General features: G+C 37.0%; 1 protein-coding gene across 2 annotated transcripts in view; it reads left to right on the top strand.

Moving 5' to 3' along the window:
• Positions 1 to 2193: 2193 nt before the first annotated feature.
• The window catches only part of LOC140138807 (lysosomal thioesterase PPT2-like), a 33525-nt gene continuing 18867 nt past the window's right edge, over positions 2194 to 16851 (top strand). The window contains exon 1 of one of the 2 annotated variants that reach the window (XM_072160579.1): positions 2194 to 2484. In XM_072160579.1, coding sequence (XP_072016680.1) covers positions 2317 to 2484 — 168 coding nt within the window. In that variant the 5' untranslated portion in view covers positions 2194 to 2316. The remainder of the gene's footprint in view (positions 2485 to 16851) is intronic. The other variant, XM_072160577.1, reaches the window with a different exon arrangement.

The raw sequence follows: 16851 nt of genomic DNA, 5'->3' as shown, positions 1-16851 counted from the left end.
ATAGGTCTGGCGCCCGGGGTGGGGGGGGCACTCAACTTTAGAAGTGACGGGTATGTGCCTACTGGCGTCGCAAAGTAGGCCTATAGGGGACTATCGGGTACAAAGCGTTATTTTAAAATAGGGGTCATTGGGTACAAACTAAATAAAAAAGGGGATCATTGGGTATAATATTTTGAAAAAAAAGGGGTCATTCAGTATAGGCCCTAAGATTTAAAAAAGGGTCATCGGGTAGAAAATTTGGAAAAAATGAAGCAAAATTTTGAAAGTTTCGGCATAATGATATTTTTGAAAGTTCGGCATTATTTTTTGGCATTTTGATGATGCTATTTTAGAAAATCTAGAAAAAAAAGGGGGTCATTAGGTAGCAGCAACCAAAAAAGGGGGTCATTGGGTAGCCGCAACTAAAAAAAAAAGGGGGATGCATCGGGTATGACTTTTAAAAAAAGGGGTCATCGGGTATAGTCGACTTCAAAAAAGGGGGCCTATTGACAGGCACATACCGTCACTTCAAGTTGAGTGCCCCGGGGGTCTGGCAACGATTTATCATTACACATAAATTTTCAAGATGGAAAGACTTGTTATATTGAAAATGAATCAATCCCAAGTTTTACCATACACTCTAAATTTCAAGGATTTAAAATAAATCCCAAGGGACTGTGATTAGGGACCAATCAAGTGTTAGATTTAAAATTAAATCTTTAAGATTTAAAATTAAATCTTTAAGATTTAAAATTCAAATCTATAAGATTAATTTTAAATCTAAAATTGATTGGTCCCTAACTACAGTCTTAAGGATTTATTTTTCAATCCTTGTAATTTAGAGTGTACGTAGGCCTAGGAAAAAAACTGCTTGAATGTTTGGTTCATCCCAAATCCTGGGGGTCCCAAATATCAAATATGTTAATAAGATAATAAGAGTGAAAATTCATATACCAGTAGACAACGAGAAAATATTATTTGATGAATATTGAATACTATCAAAATGTTGTAATTTCTTGCTACCATTATAAGGTAAAAATACGGACAACATTCATATAGAATGTCGAATGTCAGCGCTCTGTATATATATATAATTTCAACTGCTTCATCATATAGTCAGTCCAAGCTTACATAACACAAAATACCGACTTTACGTGCACGTGCACAAAATAGGGGTCGTGTTTTAGGCCATAAGTCGAGATCGAGTTACCTCTTACTTTAAAATATATATTTGATATCATCTTAATAGCAAAATTTTGCATAATTTAGGGACCGATCGTTATTTACGGCAGGGGGGGGATGGGTGTTCGGGCAAACATTTCGACAAAAAATTTCGCGTTCCCCCCTCGCGTCCGCTCAAAATTTTCGCGTTCCCCTTGTTTTCCCAATTTTCTCCATTTAAAATTTAACAATCCCCCCTCCTGGTTCAACTAAAAATTTCAGGTTCCCCCCTCAAGACCACAAACAAATTTCGTGTTCCCCCCTAAATTTACCCATTCCCCCCTGCCATAAATAACGATCGCTCCCTTATCTGAAAATGACATAACATTTTAGGTTTACTTTTTGAGAAAATTAGCGTTATAAGGCCAGATTTTCCCGTTTGCAGAGATTCACAAAGTCTAATAAAACACGATTTTTAACACTAAAATTGTTAATATTGTACCGATTTTCTTTAATTTTTATGCAAAGTTGGGACTAAACTTTTACCGGAAACCGCTTCACATGCGGATTCAGTGGTATGAACCCTTAAGGGTGATGGGCTGCATGGGCAGCATTACGCCAGCATTGGGCATGGCTGAATAACATGATTCACGATGCATTCTGGGATTGAATTCAGAAAGTTTATTTACTTACCGGATCGCGCTAAAGGAACTTTAAAGTTGGTATGCATACATGAATTGAATTGAATTTACATTATATTCATATGTAGGTTTGCTATATAATACTACAGAACAAGTACAAGATACTTTGCAGGCAGATAGTTTTTACAACTATATATACTTGGTAAATTGTGTAATATCAGAGAGCTTCAGAGGAAGCATTAGTTTCAATTGGCAGAGTGGAAGTTACTCAATGTTTGTACCTGAGATATACCAGACTGAAAAGCTCGGAAATAGCCGTATATGCACTGACTTGAGAAAGCAGACCCCCGGAGCAGACCTTAAGTTTACATAGCAATTGTTTATATTCGGAAGTGTTGCCTATGCCTTTGGTTAAAACTTGCACGAATAATGATGCTTAAAACTTTTATCTCAGAGGAAAACTGGACTATGTGCAAAACTTTCTAAATATCCGGCCTAGCAGTGGGTGCATTGTTTGTGAGCCCGGATTGTGAAAATGACACCGATACCAGCTCCTGGTGCCGCAACATTAGTAGGCCTATGCATGATAGTTTTGGCCCAAGTCATTGTAATACATGGATTTAAACATGTTGTCATCGTACATGGACTTGATGTTAATGGTAATATTACCAGCTTGGATGATTTAAAACAAATGATTGTGAAGGTGAGTCTGCCGGTGTGTATATAGGATCGGGACATGGTAGGATCACTCTGGGACCGGGCTCTGGGAAAATTTACACATTGTTTTGTATTGTACAATGTATCTTTATAAGTATTAAGGACAAGGTTAAATACAATTGATTTTTTCACGGCAGTGAAATGATGCCACTTGCACCCACATCTCATATGCACAGTTTATCCCTTACATACCCTGTGTCTTGAATAGCTATATAGCCCACCAACCTTGTAATTAAAGAGACTAGGAAATAATTCCTAATATCTCATACCTAAATTTGTATGCCTTTATCTAATCTTGCCCCACTAACAACTTACTATTTAGCCCTTGGCTGGGGAAGAGTCTGTTAAATGTAGGAATTTTTAGCCTTTTTATAAACATGTTTGTAATTGGCTTATAGCCATCACATGGTGACAATACACATAAGTGATTGGTTACCATGTCATGGCCAGGCCTGATCACAAAATAGACATCATCTGTATAGAAAACTAAGCAGTAGGCGATTTACTTCAAAAAATTACTACATTGCACAAAACTAAGTCCATTATCTATAGTTAATTGAATGTTTATTGACTCTGATAACCCATGTGTATAAACCTGTATAATATTGGTATTCAGTTCATAAAAACAGGACCATGACCCTGACAAAAGCTAGCAAGAGCAAATGGCTGTGTAATTAGTGTTTACTTTAGTGATGAAGGCATCTTGCAATTTTCTTCCTATACTTATAGCCAAATTTGTTTCCTGTATAGGTAGCTTTAAAATCAAAATTCCTTTAAAAAAGGAATGGGGCGCCTAATGTGAGCTTGGTAGTGATGTGGTGAATTTCATGGTGTTTAGATTTGGTATTATTATCTCTTGCAAACACGGTGACACCTCATTATAGAAATCAGACCTGTCGATAGGTTGTAAGAGGGGATAGCCTTTTCCAGGCACAAATTGCGCCATATGAAGAAAGTTTTGCTACTTTGCAACACAATAAAAACTTAAATGCAAAATGAGATCCTGTAGGTGGCTCCCGAGGGGGCTTAAAAAACTAAATGCAAAATGAGATTTTAAAAAAATATTGTTTTCCAGAGTCAAGACGCAGGTATCATTATTAAGCCTTATATCACTTATTTATTGTCGAATAAGTGCAGAGTAGGTTAGATATGAATATTAAATGTTAGACCAAAGTAGCTCAAAGTACATGTACTATACACCTGATCCGTGAACTTGTCTTTTTTAAAGACAAATTCTTGTCAAGGCTTGATTCCAGAGGGGCGTAAGTTAATAATGGAAACAGCCATGCAGAAAAGAATGAACTCACGCGTACAATAGTACTGTATCAATCTGAACTGCATGGGCCACGGACAAACCGCGGCTCGTGAGTCATCCCTATGTTGCAAGGATAGGGATGGGGCGACCATGATATGACCATATGGGCTGAGGGGGGGTGATTGTGGGCAGCCGTTTTCGGCAATTTTCCTTAGGATTTTCTAAATTTTCAATTTTTAAAATTATCCTGGATGATCTGTCGTGAAATAATCAATGCTTCTATAGGCTATAATAGGCCTAGTAGGCCTATTTATACCCTGATTATGCAATATATATGCCTACAACAATAACTACAACAACAATAACAAAACCAACAACCAATATTTTGAAAATATTTTCATAGGCCTGCGCCTGTAGCCTAAAAATTCCTGAATTATATAATGAAAAAAACGGGCAAAAACAATCGCTGCAGTCAGAAAGAAAGAAACGAACAAGAAAAAAGAAAAAAAAAAGGTGAGAGAAAAATAAAATAAAATAAATGGAATGGACAACACGGGGACTCGAACACGTACCAAAGTTTTCCAGCTCAAAAGTATAGTATCATATAGTCTAATGTGATTCCGATTGAGCCACTTGGGGACATATGAAATTGATTGATCTCAAATTGACTATTATGGAATAGTGCATAACAGGCTCTTATAATAAACAAGCTCATTACCGCTGTAAATATCGGAGGTGTCGATGGCGAAAAACCTCGTTTTTTGCAAAAGTAGCTTAAATTTGGAGTGAAATTCAAATGGTAAAGTAAGCGACAGACATTTGAGAAATAATGTAGGCAGTTAGATATCAAGATTAACGTTCCACAATCCAGATATCGATAATGTAACATAACAGTGTTTTGTGGTACAAGATTCTCGAAAATTGTTCCCAAAAACGGGCTAATAAAATTTAATCGGTATTGTATTTGGTTCTTCCCCATGGCAACATTATTTCTTTGGCCGATTTGTAGTACGATACAAAAAAGGAGAAAACAATCACTCGGCGTGGTTTTATACGGAGCGAACATTTGAAAAAAACTGCATGGAACGCGTTTTTGATCTTGTGAACATGGTGCGTAAAAATGATTTAAACGAAGGATTTTCAAACGGATTCTAAAAATTTGTATAAACAGACAAAAATAATGTAAAGATACATCCATGCACCAACATTTGAGGATCTGCGATATTTGATTGCTGAGAAAACGCGGTTTTAGAGAACAACTTTATACGTCTTTTATACGTTTTTTATACGTTTCTTCGTGTAACCTTAAAAGCACTTAAAAGTAGCCCTATGATACAATTCAGAAAGGAAATGATGCATTAAATCCAAGTAGCACGGCAGATTTCTGCAAAAATTAGCATGTTTTTGAGAAAAGCGCAAAAATTGATTTTCCATGCATGCCATTTTTTTTGGTCCGCCATAGCAACTTGCCTTAATATCTAAATTGACGAAAATTTCATATTTATGTTCTAAAGACACACGACTAGAAAGAGTTTTCTCACATTTTTGAAGTTTTTTCTTCGTTTTAAAAATATAGGCCTATGACGGTCAAAACGGATCAAAATTTGCCCTTTTTTTCAATTTTTACCAAAATTTTCAAGGAATATCATCATTACTTTTAAAGATACAAAACAAAAGAATCTCTAAAATTTCTCAATTTGACTGATGCGTGCCACCTCAAGGTTTGCAAATCTAGTTCCCGGTTTGTAGTCGCATAAATTTAATTATAAAGGTCAAAACTATAGTTTTAATTGTTGGATTCCTACTTGTACCAGATAATGTACCAAGTCTCAGCTATAGACGAATCCAATTTCACGCATTCCTACACCTAAATAGCTGCCATTAGCTGGGTCCCCGTTGGCTCTAACTAAAATGTGAAATGATGCGGACTTGGACATGTTGGAGGGTATTTTAAACTGCATTTTATCACCGTGTTACACGTAGACAAAAGAATGATGACAGTTTACAACACAAAAGAATCTAACATCGAATTTTAAGCGGGTTTAATCCACCCAATAGGGCACTCACAGCACCAGTTTGGTGCATGCGGGGACCCAAAAATGGCCGACCAAATCCTGACCAAGATGCAAGAATTGGCTCGTTGGATTCGTCTGTCCTTATAGAGGTTAGGCCTATCCACTTCACTCATGTGTGACTTCTAACAAAAGGCGCCGCGCTGGTTCCCGTAGTATTCCTCATTCAAACCAATTTAATGCACGACTTCGGAGTTACCTGCATGACTTTGGCGGGCTATTTTAAAACAGTGATGGTTGCACAATGCACATGCATGACTTAAAGTCCTAAACAAGGTATAGCAGTCATTGATAGGATATGCAGCTTATAGAACACGGATAACCTCTAGTTACTTAGCAAATAACTGGCATAATTGGGAGTATGTAATTCAATCATTTGGCCTCGCCCCGGGGGCCTCGCTTTCAGTTTTCTGCTCCGCTAAATTGGACAGACTTATAGCAGAGCCAAACGCCGCCAACGGCGACGAAGTGGTCAATTACGAAAATTGTCTATACATTTTCTGAATCCTATGACCAGAATACATTAGAATGATGAAGTTTGAAATTTGACCCCATGTAAAATTTAATAATCTTTCCCACGGACTGGGACAATATTTGTTTTGGAACAACAACATTTGTGTACTAGGGACTTTAAGGGATCCAAAATGAGCGTTTATTGCGTTTCGACAGTATTTTTTGTGGGACATGAGAGCACCTCAGACCTATCGAATTGCATTCTGAATACGAAGCATGTCTTTCTGATATCAAATAATTTTCATTTTTTTAAAATCACAATATACAGGGTGTATCAAAATGATTGGTACCGGGCTATGTGACATTTTCAAAAATATATCAAAAATATGAAATTGCTAATTAATATAGTTTTTGTACTATAAATGGAAAGGGCATATGTTAACTTATTGATCTATTAATCTGAAGTTGATAGGTTGATGCATCTGGGAGCTATTGCCATTTAAACGAAGATCGACGTAATCATGGTTTGACTTACACAACACAGGATGAATAGGTTCACTGCTTGAACCATTTATTGCATACATACTCTTCAATATCTCACCTCAGTATACATAACATAAAATTGCTTTACACATGCTTTTAGAAAGATAGTGCCTGAAGTACCTGCCTTATGACTCTGGCAGTGTGAGGTGAAGCCCTATCTTGAAAGAACTTAACACCTGCGATGGGTCCATTCTGTAACTGCCCATATCAAATTGTGAAGCATTGCAAGTTATAGCATGTTTGCATGGGATACGCCTTGCTCTTAGAAGCTGTCTCCTAAATCTTCTCTGCACTTCTCCATAGCTTTGTGTCGACCAGTGATTCTTAACTATGAATGCACACTGAAGTGTGGAATACTGTGGAGCCATTCCAATAAATGTTACCAGGTCTAAACTAACCTACACTCTCTACAGTCTATAGCCATTCTGCCACACCATCTACTTTTAATACAATTTAAATTACCGCCCTGGATGGTGTTGATACACAAACTTCTTTCACCCCACCTAAATTATTCAAGTCAATAATATTACTCTCAAGCAATAATTATTGATTATAACATTTCTATATATTATGAATGAAGAAATAGGCAAGGAAAATATTAAATATTTCCATGATTTTCAACATATCATCCTCACAAGGTATTTGCAGTAAAATAGAGCTTTGAAAATGGTGCGCTACTGATCCAGCGTTACGATGAAAAGTGTAAAAACACCTACTTCTACTTTCCTTTAGAATCATGTAACTTCTGAATAGAATGTGCTATCTTTCTAATCTAAAATTCTTAGAGAAGATAAAACTACTATAAGTACAAATATTTAAATAATTAGCCCCAAACTGGCACAAAAAATGGTAAAAAAATTTGGCAAAAAATGAGAAGTCTTCGGTACCAATCATTTTGATACACCCTGTAGGCTAATACAAATTTTATGACAAATTATAAAAATTTGATATTTTTCAAATTTTTGATATATAACAGTCCTCGAAGTAAATTATATAAATCTAATGATATGTTCTTAAAGTGTATGTAGCAGGGAGGAAAAGCCGACGGTCAATTGAAAATTTTGACCTTTCATATTGAAGATATGGATTTTTTTCCCAAAAAGACCTAATTTTTTTGTGTGTTTTGGGAAAAAAAATCCATATCTTCAATACGAAAGGTCAAAATTTTCAATTGATCGTCGGCTTTTCATCCCACCTACATACACTTTAAGTATAAATCATCAGATTTATAAAGTTTACTTCAAGTACTGTTAAATATCAAAAATATCAATTTTAATGATTTGCCATAAAATGTGTATTAAATTGCGAATTTCAAAAATCAAAATTATTTGATATCAGAATGACATTCTTCATATTCAGAATGCAATTCGATATGTCTGATGTGCTCTAATGTCCCAAAATAAATACTGTCGAGGAGCACGCTATACTGGTCGAGGAGCACGCTATACTGGTCGAGCAGCACGCTATACTAGTCGAGCAGCACGCTATACTGGTCGAGTTTCACCACGCCGAACGGCGAGTTTTCACCACGCCGAACGGCGAGTTTTCACCACGCCGAACGGCGAGTTTTCACCACGCCGAACGGCGAGTTTCACAACGCCGAACCGCGAGTTTTTCTGACGTCGATCTAAAATACTTATAGTTCACGAAAAAATACTACATGTATATGATGATATTATATGATGTTATATAGGCCTACACTTAAAACCAAAATACGTCTTTTATACGTTTTTTATACGTCTCTTTGTGTAACCTTAAGGGATCCAAAATGGGCGTTTATTGCGTTTCGACAGTATTTTTTATGGCAAGCCACATCATTCATAAATCCGAGTTTTGCCCGCTATACTGGTCGAGGAGCCCGCTATACTGGTCGAGGAGCACGCTATACTGGTCGAGGAGCACGCTATACTGGTCGAGCAGCACGCTATACTAGTCGAGCAGCACGCTATACTGGTCGAGTTTCACCACGCCGAACGGCGAGTTTTCACCACGCCGAACGGCGAGTTTTCACCACGCCGAACGGCGAGTTTTCACCACGCCGAACGGCGAGTTTCACAACGCCGAACCGCGAGTTGTTCTCTAAAACAGAGTTTTCTCAGTAATCAAATATCGCAGCGAGTGAAATGTTGGTGCATTGGATGTAGCTTAACATTTTTTTTGCGCGCGCATCAAAACTCATATTCTTTGTCATTTTACACATTGCAACTGACGAGTGTGGATGGGTGAAACCAAAGAGCTTTTAATAGAAATAGAGTCGCAATAGATTATATAATCTTTTGTTCTTTTGATGCCGATTAGAAGTTGCGACAGGCTATTCATAAAAGTGGTACCATTGTTTCGAAGAAAGGGGTTCCGCCATTAAATTGGTCACTGATCCGGCATCATATTAACGCTCTACACAACAGGCGGGTATCAATAAGTGACCACACTACAGTCATGTGTAAGGGCAGTCATGTTTTTTTAGATTTATTTATTTGAACATACGCTTTCATAACAGCGGCACACGCATGTAAAACAGCGGTGCGTTCATAAAACATTCATAGATACAAAAGAAATGGTAAAATTACAATTAAATATAATACGACAATAAGCTACAATAGAAACAAAGTTTGAGAAAATTAAGACGTCATACCCTATACACTCACCCACCCCACTCCACTATACTTCCCTCACACCACCCCAGGAAAGTTCTTTCTCGACTAACCTGCAGCTGCATATACCACCCACCCCACTCACATATTGTAAGACAACCATCAAGGTCCCCGAAAAGACAGAACAAAACATGGCCAGCGGTCTGGTAGCCGCACTTGGGACATGGCAAAGATGGCATTGATTTTAGGATGCTACAGAACCCATGACCAAATGCCCAAAGATGGAAGTGCAAAGGGCAAGTGAGGGCGCCAGGGCCCTTTAGTGCTAGTACTACAATCTGCTTTGTTTGTCCAAGGAACATTGATGGTAGGCCTACTTCGGCATGCATAAATTGTACACTAATGTATACAAAATAAGATTAAGAATGTCAACACAATGGTTTTAAAACTTACTAAGAGCAACTGGAGTAACATGAATAAATTAAACATAAGACAAGAACTAAAACTACAATATTCTAATTTGTAAGAACAATAATATATACATGTAGTTACATAAAAACTGTGTACACAAGGCTCATAAAATTTATGCATCTTAAGAACTTGGTAACTTAAGGTTTGTTCTGACTGTCCAAGCATGTTTCAAGAATGATTTACAATACATGTCAAATAATTCATCGATCTCTGAACATGATTCAGGGGGGATAACATTGAATTCGTTTAAAATATTACTCCCCAAAATAAAGCTTAATTGAGTATTAGTCTTGCTACTTATAAAAATATCCCAAATAAATTCGTAACCAGCATTGCAAAGATTCATCTTTAAGAGACGCAACTCCACTTCGCGAGTATTGTTCAGTGACTTACAAGTTAGCATGAAGTGTGAAACATCTTCTACACCATCATTACAAATTGAGCAAATACCAGATATATTAGTGTCCCATGTGCTAAGTTTTCTGTCCAACGGAAGTGTATTGGATCGTGCTTTAAACTTCAGACTTGCACCGTAAAAATCTAATTTATCAAGAAGATACTTTTCTAATTGATACGATTTTTTAAATTGAACATAATTTGCCAGAGATGATTTTTGACATGCTTCTTCATACCACTTACAACAAGTGTATTGATCATACATATGATTGAAAGTATTTAGCCACGCCTCGTTTTCCGAGTGGGCATTGAAACTTAAACTCGTTTTGCTATCGTTTAGAATGTTATTAATCGATTTTAACCATTTCCAACTTAATTCACCAGCAATATTATTTGATACAATGAAAAGTGCATTGAGTAATAATTTAGGCCATCTATTAAATTCCATGTTCTTAAGTCTAGAGAAAAACTTGACTTTTGCTTTGTCGTGAATGCTCTTAAGATCTGACCAGCCTAAGTCTCCCAATAGGGCTGCTGCCGGAGTGTTTCTGGGCGCTTTAAGAATTGTCCTTGCCATTTGGAGTCGTAAAGAATTGAGCTTTTTGTAATCACTTGCGCTATAGGATGAAACCGCGCATGCATAATTAATTGCCGGCAGAGCTAATGACTTCCAGAGAACATCACCGTAATAGACCCTATTGAAATCGTCCTGGTTATCAATAATTGATTTAATATATCCAATTAAACGATTTCCCTTTTTAATGGTTTCGGATAAATGAAAATGATCAGACAGATTTCTAGTAATATGAACCCTATCTTATACGTGTTAACTTCAGAAATGTAAGTATCACCAAGTTGCCATAATTTGTGAATATTAATACGTTTACCTGTAACAAGGACGTTAGACTTATCGTGATTAAAGTTAAGACGCCATTTGCGAGAGAATTCTGCAGCAATATTTAACATACGCTGTAAGTCATAATCATTATTCGCAATTAAAACAACGTCATCTGCCCAAAATAAACATTTAATATTCACACCCATAATATGAATACCTACATCATATTCATCAAGCATTTTAGATAACTCATTAATGTATAGACAAAAGAGGATTGGTGATAAGACACAGCCTTGTTTTACGCCTTCTTCTACATTGAAAAAATCAGTTACAATATCACCCAACTTTACATTACATTGTACATTCTGATAAAGACTATTTAAGATATTCCAAACTCTTCCTCTAATACCAAGATTCCAAGCAACTGACAAGAGGCCATTCCTCCACACTGTGTCGAATGCTTTTCGGAAATCCAGAAAGGCCATATAAGTTTGTTTATTCTCGGCAAGTCTCGTAGCGGCGATGCTTTTAAGAGAAAACACGTGATCATCACATCTGTGGTCCTTCCTAAAGCCTCCCTGAATTTCCGACAATATGTTGTTATCTTCGACAAAGTTGGAGATGCAATTTGCAATGATGCGGTTGAAAATTTTTGAAACACAAGACGTAAGTGTAATTCCCCTATAATTATTTAAGTCATTTTTATTACCTTTTTTGAAAATTGGCACTATAATCCCTTTATTCCACTCATGAGGAGTGCTTTCTAAATAAAGGAAACTATTAAATAACTTAGTTAGTGAATCGATCATGCCTTCCCCGCCGTTTTTAAGAAGCTCGTTTGTAATCAAGTCCAGTCCAGGAGACTTATTATTTTTCGCATCAGCTATAGCATCTTTAACATCATCGTGTGTAATAACAATATTATTTAATGAAACGTCAGTATTTAAGCCTACATTTGATTCACCATTCTTTATTTTACCAATAATTGTTTCAACATCATTAAAATTATCATTCATAACCATGTCCATTTTACCAAGTGTATGCCAATAATGCATAATGCTTTGTTTCATAACAGACCTGTCGGTAACTACCTTGTCAGAATTATCTAATTTAAGAGCCAAAAGATTATCCCTTTTTTTAGTGCCTCTTAAGTTTTTCCAAAAGTCCCTTGAAGAGGGCCCCCCTGCTTTTGCAATATTAACACTTCTTTCAAATCTCATTTGAGTCATTTTCTGGTGAATAAGAGTTTTCACACGTTGTTTCTTAATTTTATAATCCTCCCAAAGTTGATCACCTTTTCCTTTGTTATCACTGTCATGTTTAGACCACCTACGATGATCTTTACAAGCCTGTTTCCTTTCCTTTATGGCATCATCAATAGACTTACACCACCATTGTTTGTTATTCTTTTCATTGCCTTTAAAACCAATTACATCAGAAGTAATATTGATGAGATTATCTTTCCAATTGTTCCACAGAGAATCGACATCCTGGGAATCATTTGGATTCCAATTCCGAAAACCATTTACAAGTGCATTTTGATATGATGACCAATCTTGATCTTTAGAAATATTCCAATGATTATTGGTTCTTTTGTTTTCATTAGACTTCTTGTTAGCACTATTGAATTTGAATTTGTGCCTCGTTATAAGCATGTTATGGTCACTGCCTAAATTAAGATGACGCTCTTCGTCAACAAGCATATCAATGATACTGTCTTCTGTAACATGAGATGAAAGAAAATAATCAATGCAACTTGAATGTGGGTGTCTAAACCATGTTATTTTACCTTTGCACTTCCGATTACAATTAATTATTTCTAACCGAGCATGATCAGCAAATTCTAATAATAGTTCCCCATTACTATTTCTGACTGGGTCTCCACCATAGATCATATCACCAATTCTACCATTAAAATCGCCCATTATCAGAATGTGAGGATCTTTACCTTCATTGTCATTTTCAATTTGAATAACATCAGCAAGTAGCTGATTGTAAAGTTCATTTACAAGATCAGGATTGGTACCCTGAACAGGAAAATAGACAACTGCAATATGAACATTATCATTACCAATCTTAACTTCTATCCATAGTCTTTCATACTCATCTTGTTGAGAGTTACAAAGATTGTCTTCAGTAATACAAACACTTTCAGACACAAGAAAGCCCACCCCGCCCCCTCCCTTATTCAGTCTATTCTTACCCACCCATTTATAACCATTGATCTGAATGCACTCATCATTATCAAGAAAAGTCTCTGCCACACCCATTATACTGATATTATTTTCATTAAGAAATCTTGTGATCTCATATATTTTAGGTTTTACACGGTTAACATTATTGAAAGCAACCTTTACCTCACATTCACTAAGTTTTACCTTATTCTTACTACTTCTCTTTGATCTCCTATGTCTCCGTTTATATACATTTGGATGCACGGCTTTTCTTTTAGGACTATGATGTTTCTTATGATTATTAACATTCTTATCATCAACTATGTCATCATTATTCTTAAGACCTATACAATCTTCATGTACTGATGACATATTGTTATTGTGAACAACATTGTTATTATAACTAACATACCCTTCAGAAGTATCATCATTAGAACAAACATCAACATTATCAAGTTCATCATCAAGCATATTATATACATTGTAATTAATAAAGTCCTTGGTACTAGTAGTAGACTCAATAGTTTTAAGTCCGCTAGTACCGGCACGCACATGGCCGGTATCTCAATGCCTTCGCGACGCGAACGCGTTTGCGGGATGAAATTGTCTGTTATTACTTTTGTGTCCGTACTCTCCGCATTCATGGCATTGAATTTGTTCACTGAAATGACAGTTCTTCATAACATGATTGGTGCCACCACAAAAGTAGCAACTTCGCGATGGTACTTGTCCTCTAGCTGGTCTACGGGGATGATATCTTCCCGGATGTCTCGCGTTCATGCTTCTGTTGTTCATGTTCTTAGAGTCATTGGTTAGCTTCCTGGTCTTGATTACTTTATGAGTTTTGTTAATATTGTTTAACAGTTTGCGTGTCCCATGCGAGTTCAGGTGCAGTTTGCCTCCCTTAAGGGACCCTTCATCGGGTTCTTGGTTACTAAGTTTGAAGTTTACATCATTATCAACAACTTTGCATCCGCGTTGTTCACCAATTGTTTTCAGGTGTGAATTTAGCTTGTCCACTCTCTCTTGGTTATTGGCATTATCAGTGCGTGGACAGATCGTCGAAATCACAATTTCGACACCGGGTGCTTTGTTTGAGATGTCCTTGATCATACTATCATATGACTTTGCAGCTCTTGTTAAGTCCTGGTCAGATGTACAATCATTTGTTCCAGCATGGATGATGATCGTGTTGTATTTCTTTGCTTCTTTCTTAGTTTCCAAATGTTCATTGACGTCGGTAATCTTTCCGCCACGCAAGCATTCCACTTCTGTACTTTCAAGTCCTTTCGCATTAATGTCTTGTATAATCGAGTCACCTATTAGAAGTGTATTGTAGCTCTCAGAAGTACTGGCCTTATTCTCAGTAGGCCTACATTTGTGCGGCTTTTCTGTGAGCTGTGCCAACAGACTGGCTTGATTTTCCATAGCTGCTTTCAAATTGGCATTTTCAGTTCTTAGCAGATCGTTGTCCCTTTGAAGTTGCTCCTGCTGATGTTCATGTTTATTAACCTTATCTTGAAGGCCTTTGATGCTTGCTGGTATTGACTTACACGAAGAACAAAACCATGTTGGCCGCTTTCCTGACGCATTAAGTCCAACGCACTGTGTATGATATTCGACTTGGCATAACGAACATTCAATAGGTTTTCCCTTTACTTGGTGATTTAGTGTACAGTTTTCAACACAAGGAATGCGCGTTGCTTCTGTAACTGTGGATGTTGGGCGCGTAGGTTTTATCGGTGAAACTGTCGACATGATCAGTTCGGCAAAGGACATTGCTGATGGGCTTTCTGGTAATGTCGTCAAGCGTATTTTAACGTGATCAACCAATTTTGCTGCGATGTTCACACTTTCATTTGCGATCATTGCTGCGTCGTAGTTAGTCGGTAGAATTGATGTCAACGTAGCTTGCACCGTTTGTCTTACCTCTTCTTGGTTAAACTTTTTCAGCTGCTGCACATTCATTGAGTCAACAGATTTCTCATGAGTAAGGTACACTACCCGCGATGCCTCAGTCAAGTCCATGTTCTTTGTACCACTGTTCTTGGTTTTCTTGTTTTGTGCAGGCTTTGTCTTAGAGTCTTCTTAGGCCTTACGATAGGCATAGTTGGGCCAAATCTCTTAATGTTACATTCATTGCACAGCGTAAGATCACCTTGACATAACTTAGCAGGCTTATTTTCTTTTGCAGTCCTCGCAACCCATGCTTATTTATACGATGAAATATTCCAGAAAAAAATATCATAGAAAGTCCAAAATGATATGTAAATCCAAGAAAATCCGAAGTAATATAAATAAGTAAATCCAAAGTAATATATCCAAATCCAAATTAATATAGGCCCTAATAGTCCAAGAAGATTTAATGTAGCGGATAATGTAGCGGATATAGCAGCGTTGCCATGAATGCAGGAGCAGCTTAGATGCACGTCCGTTCTCTATGGAAGCAGGAAGTATAACATGTAACTGGAGGTTTCCAGTGGTATAAAAATCTCAACTTTTTTTGAAAAAAGTGGTGAGATGAGGCTGTGGATCACGAAATGCCCTTTTAATATATTTAATATGATACTAATTTTTTTGTTATAACCAACTGGTACATGAAATATACTAGCTTATTACCTATACAGAAAGGTGATTATCAGCCTTCACTCAGCAATTTGACATGGCCGGCATATTCATGTGTAAAGTGGTACCATTGTAATCATGTATCCCAAATGTGTGCTTGTGTGGGTCTGAAGACTATAAGGAGGCTTTAGCTGTCGATGCAATCATCTTTACCACCCACCTGACGATAGGCGTTTCATTTAAATAAATTGAATGCTCTTGGTGATCGATTACACATTAGAATGTATGAAGGCTGCCATGTGCAGTCCATATATCTATATTACACTATAATGGTAATCGCTATAGGCCTACGTATACATATAAATATAAGTATAGGCCTATAAAGGTTGTTTTTAAGAAATTTCCATTTAATTTTATTTTAAGAAGGAGATTGGTATAGAAATAGTGGCGTGCCTAAAGAGGGAGAGGGGTTGGGGAGGGCAGATTCACCTCTGTAAGAAGTCTTGGGAGGGAGGAGGGAGGAAGAAGGGAGGAGGGATATGGAGAATGGGAGAGGGCTGGAGGAAGGCAGAAATAAAAAGATATAATAAAGACAAGTAGATAAATAGAAATATAAGAAAAATGATGGGAATGAGGGAGGGTGAGAGGGGACAATGAGAGCGAGGGAGTGATAAAGACAGTGTAGGTCTAGGAAAGAATAAGTATAGAGAAGGAAAAAGAAAGGAATGATGAATACATTTAATAATAATTATTAGGCCTATATAATAACTTAACGCATAACAGCACTGGGCAGCCATTCGACGATGTCAATGCCTTTATTCGTTACGTAATTAAAACGCCCAGTCAGCTGTATTTCACACCTACCAAACACAACTCACCCAATTTCGCAAACTGGACGTCGAATGTACACTCTCATGAATATTGATTGGCAACATTTTCCAATATGTCAGCGTTCTAATAGGAAACAATAGAACAATCGACCCTGCAGAGCGTTG

This window comes from Amphiura filiformis, chromosome 18 (assembly GCF_039555335.1).
Source record: "Amphiura filiformis chromosome 18, Afil_fr2py, whole genome shotgun sequence".
Taxonomy (NCBI): domain Eukaryota; kingdom Metazoa; phylum Echinodermata; class Ophiuroidea; order Amphilepidida; family Amphiuridae; genus Amphiura; species Amphiura filiformis.
This window is presented reverse-complemented; position numbering and strand designations above follow the sequence as displayed.